This window comes from Acanthochromis polyacanthus, chromosome 7, assembly GCF_021347895.1.
Source record: "Acanthochromis polyacanthus isolate Apoly-LR-REF ecotype Palm Island chromosome 7, KAUST_Apoly_ChrSc, whole genome shotgun sequence".
In the NCBI taxonomy this organism is placed as follows: domain Eukaryota; kingdom Metazoa; phylum Chordata; class Actinopteri; family Pomacentridae; genus Acanthochromis; species Acanthochromis polyacanthus.
This window is the reverse complement of record NC_067119.1, coordinates 30,246,797-30,260,346: the sequence shown is the minus strand read 5'-3', so window position 1 is coordinate 30,260,346 and position 13,550 is coordinate 30,246,797. Positions and strand designations below refer to the sequence as shown.

The 13,550-nt window shown below is 41.1% G+C and overlaps 1 protein-coding gene and 1 long non-coding RNA gene across 2 annotated transcripts in view; both read left to right on the top strand.

Moving 5' to 3' along the window:
• Positions 1 to 13,550, top strand: part of LOC127534634 (uncharacterized) — a 297,338-nt gene that overhangs the window by 81,911 nt on the left and 201,877 nt on the right. The gene's annotated exons all lie outside the window — the stretch shown is intronic.
• The window catches only part of galnt9 (polypeptide N-acetylgalactosaminyltransferase 9), a 145,545-nt gene that overhangs the window by 17,303 nt on the left and 114,692 nt on the right, over positions 1 to 13,550 (top strand). Inside the window, exon 2 of the mRNA XM_022211094.2 lies at positions 9,117 to 9,297. Coding sequence (XP_022066786.1) covers positions 9,117 to 9,297 — 181 coding nt within the window. The remainder of the gene's footprint in view (positions 1 to 9,116; positions 9,298 to 13,550) is intronic.

The window sequence follows — 13,550 nt, the reverse complement described above, 5'->3', positions numbered from 1 at the left end:
GCCACAGTGCAGCTTGAAGTGTTACTTCCACATCCGAAACAGGGAATGAAAGAACACTTCACAGGGAACACATGGAAACTTGAAGTCGTGCAGTCGAATGCTACAGGTGCGACATTACGACAGTTTAAGCTTAGAAACCAGCGTGCATCGTGTCTTTGCATTTGGAACCATCTTTTCACTTTGCGCCGGTCACATCACTGCAGTGAGCAGCGTGGGACTTTAGTCATTGTCATCTTTTTTTTGACCAGAACATAACAGCCTACTTGCTGAATGCTTTCAAACAAAGTGCCTCGCAGGATCATGTGTACATACATTTTTAACTTGTGCAGCTGCTGTGGGAATAGAGCTCTTAATCCTGACAGTGTTGATGCGATGCTCTACCCAAAGACAACCACAGTCCACTTCTTCTTTTCAAGATATCTTTTAAAAGCTTCTATTTTAGATTATGGCAATCCAATTTTGGAAAGTATTTGTATGTTGCTGATTGTTCTTCTCTTTGTTTTGTATGAATTTCTTCTTTCCTCCAATCTAATCTCACAAGAATGAAAGACAATTTGGAGAAAGCAAGAAAGATGAATCAAAGTAAGCAAAAGCAATTTTACCACCTCAAGTGGCCCACCAAGCATTATCAAAGCAGGTTTTTATCAACAGCTACATTAAAACAGAAGCCTGCTTAAAAAAAAATCCCTAAAACCTTGCAGTTAGAGCCTGCAAACAGCATCGGTTTAACGCAGTGCTGTTTACATGTCAGAATTACGTAGCCTCCATTATCAAATTGCTTCTCTGGAACCTGTAAACCTATGCTCAAGTCCATTATGAGGTCTCATCTCATAATGGAATTTTCTTCAGTCAGACAGCAGCAGTCAAAGGCAGGGGGAAGCAAAATAACGCAGCGACCAGAAAACAAAGCTGGCAGAAACTGTCCTGCTTCCAAGACTCACGCGGCGATAGAGAGGCCCTCAAGACTCAAGTCTCCGGCTCTAGAGGGTATCTGTGTTATTGTGTGACATGCACAGCTATGCCAGATGGCTAGTCCATGACGTGAACCCCACCCATACTTGTCAAAATGCCACCGCATTGGCTGGTGGGGGGCATGCTAAATCCCCCTCGCGGGAGAAGCCAGTTTGCAACCATTCAGCTCCAATTACAAATCTTCAGTAGCACCCGAGGATTTGAGGCCATCCAAATATGGTGATTACTCTGCAGTTCCTGGAGGGGTGAAGCTGAGAGCTGAGCTCTTCATTGGTATGCGCTGTTTACTTACTGTCTGTGTGTCCATCTGTTGATATGGAGAACAGACGCAGCTCGATTATTCTGTGGAGGCCACACTGGAAGCTTGGCTCGCATAACAATTATCTGACATTATCCTGCAGTTTCACGGAATTTTAAATAGTCAAACAATTGTGAAGGCTGGCAGAGAAACATGACACCATGCTCTCGTTGCAGCAAACTTCAAAGTTTAGGTAGCCTACTGTACAAAAATCATTTTGCAAAGTGGGTGCTGCTAAAGGGAATTCAGTAAGGGGCAGTTTTTGTCTTTCCATGTCCCAGATTTATATTTTATTTTTCCCATTTCTTGCTAGATTTACACCAAAAAAAAAGAATATTAATGTTGTGGTGTGGGCCACAGAACACAAGGAACAGTGCTGGGCTGTGCAGCGTCGTGGTCAAACCAGGCGTAAACTAACCGTGACGTCACCCGTTGGTTTCAATGCTGAGAAAATGAAGCCCGGATTTTGCTACTTCCTGGTCGCCGTTTTGGATTTTTTGGAGCCGTCATCAAACAGGCTGGACCGGAGAGCAACTAGGGGCAGGATTGGCTGAGGACTCTCTTATCCCGCAGAGGCTTCTGTTGCTGTCCATCAAGTATCGCCACGCCCCTTTGCTCTGCCAACTTTAACGATTTATTTAAAATTCAGTATTGATTTATTTTAAGATCGGCCACCTGATCTCTCATTTTGACCATGAAAACTAACGGGAAAAAAATTCTGAGCTGTAGAAAATCAGTCTATCACATTTTACTTTTTTCCAAAAATGAATTGGGGTCTATGGAGAAAAAGCTTTTTGGAGCCAGCCATAGCGGACAGCGTGATATTGCAAGTTTTTGACACTTCCGGGTTGGCTTCAATTCTGGAGCCAGATGCTACGTCCACTATATATACACAGTCTATGGCTCAAACCTTATTCCTACAGCTTTTGCCATCATCACAGACTGCGCACTGGGCCAAAAAGCACTTTCTCCATGTATGTTCACTGTAGAAAAAATGACTTGCAAATAGTGAATAATTTCTCATGAGAATATTTTTCATAACCAGATCCTCAGAGTAAAATAATATTTAGAAAGAAGAGCTGCATAACGACTTCATTTAAACCATTTTTTAATTAGTTGGCGAGGAGAAACAACAACCTCAAAAAAAACAATGCAGTGCTTACAATTTTGAATAGTTTCAAAGATTTGGATTGTGCAGTAAGACGCACCTGCTTGGATCTTTTGGTGAATTATCCATTAATGACTTTTTTTTTGCATACAAATGTTCACACCAAAACAATTCCTCTTCTCGCTTTTGTAGGGGCACTGTCAGTGCAACCTGGGCTTAGAACCACCCAAGATGATTATGATTACTTTAAAAACATAAAAACACGCCAGAGCTTTTTAGAAAAATCCCCTGTTGCAGAACAATAATAAGGTGCAGTTAGATCATCTCCAGTGCTGAGACAGTGCCATGTAGATAGGTATTGGTCTGTCAGACTAGGCGGCATCAGGACTTTTACCCAAGACTAGGGTTTGCATCTCAGGGTTATATTCTGAAACTTGAATTTCATTTTTATCCGTTGCTTATTTTCAGATTGTACTTATAGTTTGGTTATGTTAAGTTAATTGGTTCTTTGGTATTTGTTGAATTGTTTGTTTGAGGAAAATAGGGTTATGCCACTAACATAATTCACCAAAAAATGAGTTTTCCTCAAAACATTCAATGTGGAAGTTTACTGGTATAGTAATATTTTTTTTCAGAGATAGGACTGGGAACTTCCACATAACAGACGCCTAGAAAACATTTTCTTTCTCTTCTCATGTCCAACATTGAGCAACTTTCAGTCAATGAGTGAACGAGGTGCCGTCCTAATACCCAGTATTCATTCCTCTTTCATGTCAAACATGTAACATAACGGTTCATTTACCATATGCAGAAGACAGCAATATTGTCTCTGTATTGAGACTTTATTTTCTAACAGTAGTTATAATTGATTTCTTTATTTTCATGTCATGCATTCAAGCGTGACCAAACCCCCATGGGTTTACAAGACAACAATATATTAGCATTGCAGAAATACATCCAGTACACACAAGAAATTCTGCCATGAAAAGGGTTCCACTTCTTCAACATAGCTCAAGTTTTTCATGGTTGTCCAACCAAAACAAATCAAAATAAAATGATTGATATGCTGAGAAATAATAGTTGTGAATCTTTCTTAATGGTGACTGTAGGTTTTCACAAGCCGAAAGTCCCCTATCTGTACTCCATATCATCATGGTGTCACCTTAGTAAAGGTAAATGTGTACAGAACAGTCCGAGCTTTTCTGGTAATGGAAACTAAAATATTGTTGCTGCCTTTGCCCTAAGAGTGTCTGCACTTTTATAAAAAGTTAAGCATCCACTCCAACCCCCCTCCCACCACAGTAATTTTTTTTACAGCCCCTTGGAGATCTGAACATGCTTCTTTCTAACAGCTACGACTTTATTTTTGACACCCCACCTCATTTTCTTCCTTCCCTTCTTGAAAATGTCACTGTTGTAGCATCAAAGTGACGGCTTGTTAAATCACAGTCATGAGTCATTTTAATGAGAGCACAGGGGTATTTTAAGTCCAACACATTAAACCCAGCATTGAATTTAGTTGTGATAGACCAAAGAGACGTAACATGATTGGGCTTAAAAACCAAGAAGCGGCTCTCATTCACCACCAAGCTCACAGATCGCCAATCTGGCCACTCTTCAGGCAGTCTTTGTAAGATGAAAGTACGTGCATGAAACAAGCACTGTTTGAGTAATGGCTTCATGGTCATGGGGGTGCCACACACTGCTTCTACATCGCTCTTATAATTAGCCATCTAGAGTCATCAGGGGGTCAGTGGAACATCTGGTGGCTCTTTGTTGGAACAAAGGTCTGAAAAATCTGTGTCTTCTTAATAGAGTCTCAAATCTACAAGACACTGAAGTTCTGTAAGCATTCTTGCCAGAAATAGTTCAGTTGCACTCAGATCAGAACATTTTTAACACAAACAATTTTGGATTTTGTTCAAGAAAGTACTACAATAAACTGACAAAATCCAATGCAGGCACCTGACTCAGACTCACAAAGGTTAGGAACAGTTTAATTGCACGTCTCAGAGGAGGTTACGGTGGTCAGTTAGAATGGAGGTAATGGCAGGTGAAGGCAAAGGGCTGAGGCAAGTGGCAGCCTGGAGAGGGAGCAGGGCTGCTGAGTGAGTGGAGAGCAGGCAGGAAGCTGGCAGGGGACAGAGCATGGCAGGCTGGATGGGTAGGGGTGAGCCAGTGGCAGGGAAACAGGGTGGAGTGGAGCAGAGCAAAGCAGAGCAGGCAGGAAAACAGAGCGAGCAGTGAACCTGGAGCAGAGAAAAAGCAGGATTAAACCAAAAGATAAAAACATTAGAAGACGAAAACTGAACAAAGCTAAGAGGCCGTAGCATCGGTACCACACTGTCCTTGAGTGGATTCTGAACTACAGCTGAAATACTGCAGTGATGATGAGATGATGGGAAACATGCACGAACCCACAGGGAGAGACAAAGGGTGCTTCTTACCAAACATAATAGCCCACTATATAGTATGCCAGAAAAAGATTTAGTATGTCCCAGTACATAATCAGGATGTCCTGCCAGAAGATGTGTCACAAAGTCGATGGTGTCTCACTTGAGCAACAAGCTTGAACAGGAAATTTTATACTGCAGACTATGCAAAACATGAACAAGATCTTTACAGCACAGGGCTTAATATTATGATGTTGCATGTCACAGTTGTATGCACACTGCATGGAACAGCTGTAGAAAGTACTGAAAGAGAAAAAGAAAAATACTGACTCACAGACTAAGCATGCACTAAGGGCATCAGAGCTCAGGGTGGTCCCACTGTCAAATCATCAAGTGCGTAAGGTCTTAGATGAGGACTTTTTAATGCTATTATATGTCTGCATATCAGCTGACTCTGCTGAGGAACTTTCCCATAGTCCGTCCATCCATTATCAATACACCACTTTATCCTCATTAGGGCCGTGGGGTGCTGAAGCCTATCGCGGCTGACTTAGGGCAAAGGTAGGAGACACTCTGAATAGGTCACCAATCTATCTACAGGGCTATGGAGTACTCGGAGAAAACTCACACATGCACAGGGAGAACATGCAAATGCCCCACCAAAAGTTCCCAGGCCGGGATGTGAATCAGGGATCTACTGACTGCAAGGTGACAGTGCTAACTGCCGAATTACTGTGCAATGATGTTTTTCTTTAGCTGAAAACATGGGTGCTGTTGTAGTTCTTATTGCATATTTGCTAAATTATTTTTTGATTTCAACAAATCAAACGTCCACATAGTATTCTTGCATTTCCTAGCTTTTGGTAGTGTGCTAAGGGCACTGAAATGATTTTTTTTTAAATAGTTATGTGTTGTTTCCAAGCCATTATGTGCTATTATATGTCCTAATTCCAGTAAGCAGTTGCAAGCTTCCACACTCAAGTAATATGCTGTGACGTCAGTTAAATCTGTGAAGGTTTAGTGCTGCAAGTTTAGGTTGGAGACTGGCATTGGGCTACATAAAGGAAACACAGGTGAAGGAAAACCAGAAGACATGGCTAAAACAAAAAAGGCTTCAGATTCATTCACCGTACCTGTACTACAATACAAGGCAAGTTCATCATACCAGGATATCTTATAGTTATCTGGCTTCACTAAGCCCAGCTATGAACAACAAAGCTGGTAATCAACTCAATAATTTAAGTCAAGATTTCTTTATAAAACAAGTGGTGTTGGAAGCAGATGGCCAATAGCAAACATAGACATGGACATAAGAAGTCATAAGAAGAACCAACTATAATCCCAAACCAATTTAAGGAACTGAAAAATATGATAGCGGCTAAAAGCAACGCTGTTATTGCAGCCAAAGCCAGCAGGAAAGCTGACAAAAAAGTAAAAGATGGCGATTGGGTGAATATATAATTTATTAGGATGAAGACTTCATCATCAAGGTACAAGAAGATCTAACAAATTACATTTCTATTTCCCATAAAATCGGCTGCTTAGATATAGTCGATTCTTATGGTGTTAAAGACAATTGTAGCCTTATTCTTTCAGCTCCAACTGTCTTGGGAGTAAGTATAGCATATAACAATTATTATAGACCATTGTTCAATCCTCTTCTCTTAAGGTCAACTAGTACAAGGATTTAGTGCTTTATCTTTGTCTGAGGATTATATCGCTCTACAAAGACATAGAAAAAAAAATTGCTTTGAAATTTCTTGCAGTCAACAAAAAAAATAAAATCAGGAAGATTAGTAATGTGTCTGTCATTACTCTCCTAGTCAGGAAATGAAAAGGGTTTAGTCCTTGATGGTCTCCTTAAAGACTTTCTCCCCGTCAGTGGCTCCTCAGGATCTTCCAGAAATCATGTTTTAATATGCTCTGAATTGTCATCTTGAACATAGTCTGCTCTACAGCGGGTTAGGTGAGCAGTATAAGTTACCATGGCGATGTACCCCAGGAGGAAGTGAACCTTTGTCATAGACCTGGAAGCCCACAGTTAAACCTGATGTCACCTCACTTACCTCAAACCCTGCTTCACAGAAGAGGCCTCAGCTGTACAACTGATGCAAACAAAGTCGAGTCCCGCTTGTGAAAGCTCTGCTCTACAGCGCAACCAGAGGTCAAAAACTCCACAGAGATCCTCTCAGATTTGAATAGACAGTTGCACAGTGTTCAAAATTATTTTATTAGGAGTTTCAGTGGGATTTCAGTGAAATAAAGATCTAATTTTTCACCGACATTTTATGTCTTTGGCAGAGATGTTAATTACTTGGCCATTTTTGTGATCTTAAATAAGGAAATGTACTTAAAGAAGTTGTTTCATATCAAACAAGTCAGAGTACTTGTGCATATGCTGAAGACAAAAGTCTCTTCTGAAGATAAAAAAAAGCACGGCAACATATTTCTAGAGGCATGAAATCACTGGTATTTTGCAAAAACTGAAAGAAATTACAGTACTGTGAAAGGACTTGTGAGAAAGTCAGAACACAGACAAATTTAGTCAAATTAATAAATACTGAGCAGCACACAGGTAACTGAAGCTGCTGGTGTCTCTGGAGAATCTCTTAAGACAGGAACTTTATAGCCGGGCATTTTGTTTAAACTTGTTTTTTGGTCAAGGCCATGAAAAGCGACATTTGCAGAGAACTCTGAAATACATAAAGACTCTTTTCTTTCCAAACTATTTTACTCCCCACTGAAAGCTGTAGAGTTCCTGACAGTTGGTGAATTTCCAATCTGTCCCAACAAAGCTGCGATGTCAGCAAGGATGTGGCAGAGTGGTGAGGCTTCAATATTATTTAATGTCATTTCATCTAATACTGTGAAGTGAGATGGTGGGCCTCTGTAGGGTTCCTAAGGGTGCCAAAATGACCCCTCAGGAGTTCCTGACTCATCATTTGCTCCCGTGTTATAAGGGGCACAACTGAAAATGATGTTTGTAAAAGACAATGCACCATCCCATGCTGCAAAAACACCACTGGCTCCTTGGATGCTATGAGAAGAAAAGGAGAAACAACAATGAAATGGTCACTATCATCTATTTATGCCAACCTGAGTGGAAATCCTGTGGCGCATCCTTAAAATGAAGCATTATTTATATGTAAAGCAACTCCACGTGGACGACGGTAAACAGTAGGGCCCGACTGATTTATCGGTCGGCCGATTAAACTGGCTGATTGTACCCTTTTCAAAATAATAATCGGCTTTGCCGATATATTTTTAGTTTCTCATAAAACTGTAAATGCTGTTAAGTGTCAGAGTTTCGCAGAATTATGTCCTTGCACTGTTTGTCCAATACGTGGAGCTCTGACAATCCTCAGTAACGTACAGGAATAAGCTACAGGCAGGCAACATTGCAGGAGTGAGCTGAGTCGAGACATAAGTTCATAACAACGTCGTGAAATTAACAGTGACTCAACATGTCTCCCATTTCAGTTAAGAGAAAAAGTTAAAGTTCAAATGATGAACAGCAGTCGTCATGATGTCGCTCTTAGTTTCACTTTGTCAGAAAATACGACAGCGTGACCCAGACTGGAACAGCAACTCCACGTGTGTGTTGTTATGGAGGACATTTGTGTCAGACTATTTGTAACCATTACAGATTTAAAATGCAACTCTGTCAAAGATGACACGTTTTGACATCATATATATATATGTGTGTGTGTGTGTGTGTGTGTGTGTGTGTGTGTGTGTGTGTGTGTGTGTGTGTGTGTGTGTGTGTGTGTGTGTGTGTGTGTGTATGTATGTATGTATGTATTATTTGTTGACATTGCATTATTATGCATTAATAGAATGGTAGTCAAACCTAAAAGAATTCATAACCCAGGTGCAACTATAATCCTAATCCCTCTCTGTGTGGATTTCAGAGAATTTGTCTTTCAGATCTGATTAACCACAGGCAGTTTCAAGCCTGCTAGTCTGGATGTGACTTACAGCTGTGCTCTATGAATTCTGTCTTGTCTCTGTTGTGACTTTGACCCTTCCACCACTGCGTCTCTCAGCTTCTCCTCTGCTCTGCACATCTCCATGACGTCTGTGTCTGTGTGGGCGTTTTGCAGCTTTTTCATTGACAGACAGTGTAATGATGCCCTATGGATGAGCCCCGCCGGGTCTCAGAGCTGCCATACACCAGTCTCCTCTCACTGCAAGAGAATGTCAATCAGCTGCCCCTCTGCATGGCCTCTCTTCTCACCTGTCTCTCCTTATTCTCTGTCAGTGTGAGTGCGTGCGTCTGCCTGAACCCATGTCCGTGAACATTTGTATGATCGTCTCTCTCTCTGGTGTGTCATTTCTTTGGCAGGTTTAGCGAAGCCCATGGGGCTCGTGGAGGGACCTGGAGGCCTCGGCCAGGGGGGAGCTGCTGCTACTCTGGGAGAGGACAGCCGCGATGCTGAGGGGAAGTACGAAGAGTACGGCTACAACGCACAGCTCAGTGATCGCATCTCCCTGGACAGGAGCATCCCCGACTACAGGCCTAAAAAGTATGTCTGCCTCCTGTTTCTTCTCATTTTCTGTCATGTACATTCTCCTTCCAACTACAGCCCTACACCTGTTTCTCCCCCAGGCAGGGCTGTGTAATGTTCGAAAGACTTGTAAGTGGAAGGTTTTGCCAGTTTAATCCCTGCTGCAGTTGATAGGTTCTATTTTTGTGAAGGCACACAATGTAAGGTAAGACTTTTTGCCAGCAAGTCGGCATTTTCATCAAGCGTACTGTGTTTTTCCCCAGCCTCTTCTTTTAGTTTTATATTTGCTATTTTGGTAAATCTCCAGGACATTTATTGTGCCAAAGTAGAAGCAGAGTGCTGTGCAAGGTGTGTGAGGATTGATAAGCTGAGCAGTTAACTTTTGGGGTTGAGGATTACTGGAATTTGCAAGAACTCCCTTCAAGCTCAAACCAGGTCAAAAGTGCACAGAACACTCATGCCTTTTTATGCTTTTGCACTTGCTACCCTCAGTGTCTTGTTGGCACATGGCGAGTAGTAAACTTGGCCCAAATTTAAATGACACGAGTCACTGAACAACGCACTCTAGAAGAATGGATGCATTTGTTCTGAGATAGTCTCAAGAAGTACACTCGTGTCATGGTTACGATCCGTTTCACAGTGTTCTGCATCACTAGCAGGCAACCTCAGCACTTTCAGTGGTTGATAACTGTGAGAAAGTTGTTTGCGGCCCCATTGGTGTTCAACAGGACACCGAGAGATCTTATAGTCAGCCTCAAAATGTGCATGTGTGGGAGTTATGCAAATTTGTCAACTTTCCCTCCACTTCTCAGACGTTGCTGCTCCTCCGTGCCTCCTCATTATGAAAGCTCTCAGGGGATTGCTTTGACCTGCAGATAACGGATCACATGACTGATGAGGATGGTGAGCCAGCACTATCGCTAGCAAGCCTTTCTGCTACCCTGTTTATTGCTGGTTGGCTTCCATCGATCAGCCACAACATAAAAACTACACACAAGTGAAGTTAATAAACCTGCAGTGTGAAACTTTGGTCTTTTTCTTCTGGCAGTGAGAATAATTACACCTACGCTGTCAATGTGTACTAATGACATTCTATTCACTGATAGGTTTCTGTAATCCTTCCTCTGAACACAGTGTTTCTTTCTTTATCTGGAGCATTAGAGACCTTTGTTTGACTCTTTCTTGTTTTTTTTCTACCTAAGGCTTTTTCGACAGGCTCTGACAAACCAGTCATTGCTAACTGGTGCAAAATGCATCACTAACGGGGCGGCACTGCGGGAATGTTGCCACAGAAAGCAGATGTAAAGGCGTATCTGGCACTAATTGACTAAAATTCACATCCCTTTTTGTCGACAGTATTTATCATAGTGAGGTGTAGAGCATAGCAAAAGAAACTGCATGACTTGACTTTCCAACAAAGTTAATTTCTTGTCTTGGTGTTGGTGATAAAAACTAACCTTGAATTTACATCAGATTTAATAATAGTTAGCTTCTGCATCCATCTCCACATCAATGACACGTCTTTGAATGAATTAGTCATGAACTCCACGTAATACAATCACTGCATGTTAATATATCACAAGAAAGAACTAAACTTTATATGCTTCTTCCATATTTGTACAAACCAAGCATAATATCATCATGAAGTAATAACTCGACCATTATTTTCACCTGCTCTCACAGTCGTGTTTCTCTGTTTCAGAACTCACAAGGTCTCCATTGCTTTATAATGCAGTTCAATTGTATGTCAAGACAAACAGCAGATGCTCTTACTTATTTCTCTGTGTACTATATAATTATCCAGTTTTGAAATTCCATCAAATTTCTGCCTTTTTTCCAGCTTAGACCTGATATTACATCCCCACAAAACAGGTACAATAGGCACAAAATAAAGGATTCTCTTTCCATTCCAATGATTCAAAAGTTGTGACCATAAGTCGAGAGCAGGTCTGTTGTGTACAAGAAGGCATCGCAGATATGGTGGGGTATGGACCAATCATGTGCCTAGTTTGTTACCCATAGACTACTGTGTGTGAACACATTAAATAATTAATAAATGATGTTATTTCTGTTTTTGTAAGCACATATTTTTCCCATTTTCTAAATCATACAGTATCCCCCCATCATGGTTCTGATAATGACAGATCCTAGACAATCTCCGCTACACATATATAAAAAGATGTCTCTGCTGCCACCATATTATGGTGAGGTGCATGTAAAAAAATATTTTCATGATATGAAATATACACTGTCCATCCAAAAAAAAGTTGCACACTCTAATATTGCATTGGACTGCCTTTAGCCTTGAGTTTAGCATACATTCGCTGTGGCTCTGTTTCGATAAGCTTCTGCAATGTCACAGCATTCATTTCTGTCCAGAGATGCAATTATTTTTCACCAAGATCTTGTACTGATGACGGGAGAGTCGGACCACTGTGCAAAGTATTCTCCAGAACATCTCAAAGATTCACAATGGGGCTGAGGTCTGGACTCTGTGGAGGACAATCCATGTGTGAAAATGACGTCTCATGCTCCCTGATCCACTCATTCTCAATGTGAGCCCCATGAATCCTGACATCGTCATCTAGGAACACGCTCATTTTATCAGGGAAGAAAAACTCCATTGATGTAAAGACCTGTTCATTCAGTATATTCAGGTAGTCAGCTGACCTCATTCTTTGGGAACATAATGCTGCTGAACCTAACCAACCCCAGATCATAACCCTAACCCCCACAGGCTTGTAGGTACTTGTCATGATGAGTGCATCACTTCATCCACCTCTCTTCTTACCCTGATGCCCCCATCACTTTAGAACAGGGTAAATCTGGACTCATCAGACCTCATGACCTTCTTTCATTGCTTCAGAGCCCAATCTTGATACTGCCTTGCAAATTAAAACCTTTTTTGTTTGATTAACCTCACTGATCAGTGCTTTTCTTTGAGCTACACAGCTGTCCAGTCACAATCCCTTGAGTTCTCTTCACATTGTGGAAATGCTCTTACTTTCACTATTAAACATAGCCGTGAGTTCTACTGCGGATTTCCTACGAACATCTTAGAGTTTGTTCTGACCACATTTATTCCTCAAATGATGGTTTACCACTAGTCTTCAGGTTTTCATAATGCTTTGGACGGTTTTTAACCTGATTTTAGTAGTTTCAAAAATCTCCTTAGTTGTTTTCTCTGCTTGATGCAGGCCAATAATTTGACCCTTCTGAGACATAAAAACATCCTTTCCATGATCACAGGATATGTCTTCAGAGAAGGTTTCTGGAATGAGAAGCTCCTCACTGCATCATCTAGGGTTAAATAAGTTGTTACAGCTGAAACATATTCATCACTGCAGTAATTATCCATTTGAAGGATCTTACCTATTTGCTTGGTTAAATCCAAGAGGCAACTTTTTTTTTTTTTTTAACAGGCAGTGCATTTTTCCTTCATATAAAACCTCATCTGAAAAATTTGCTAGTGTTGTCGCATAAAATGATGAAACAGTTCTGAAAAAACCAAGATGCAGCATGTATGACTCACTAAGATAAACGCTTGAATGTAAAGGTAGTGAAATTACCTTGAAAATAGCTTCAGGGTCATAGTGTTAATCGGCATTGTGTAAACGTGTTTGGCGAGGGCTTGATGGTGATGGATGTTCATTTATATGTAAAAATCCTGCACTCAAGCTTAAAATGTCTTTTTCTCTCCCATAACTAGGTTTTTAAATGATAACATTTTGCATGGATTACATCTGAGTCACACTGACAAGGTCATGCTTTGTAAAAACTGAATAAACCTGAAGTAACAAAGAATATATGTAGGTGTAGTTTTATCTTTGCTGTAAAGAGACTGTTCTGCCTTTCAAGGACGCGTGTGTTCTGTGCGTCTTTACTAGCAGCCTTCTTAACCTACAACCAAGATAGAAAAAGCTACAAAGGGTGCCTACTGATGCTGCCAATCATCTGGTGATTTGTTGCTTTGCACGTTTTAAAAGTCCCTCAAGAATCTCCCTCCTGACAGACCATCCTCACCCCCTTTTTCGATGCTTGTCATCTCGCTCATCTGTCTCACCGTCTAACTCCACTTAAGCCTTCCTCCTCCTTTCTGTCAGTGTAGCTCAGGCGGTTTGGCCACAGGGCATCTTGGGGCCTCAGTCATAGGAATCAGACAAAAGCAAATGACTTCAGACACGCTTAATCCCAACATGAAAGGACACGGACAAGATGATGGTGATAGTTGAGCTGTTTTAATGTTGCAATAAAAGGAATGTGGAATTACT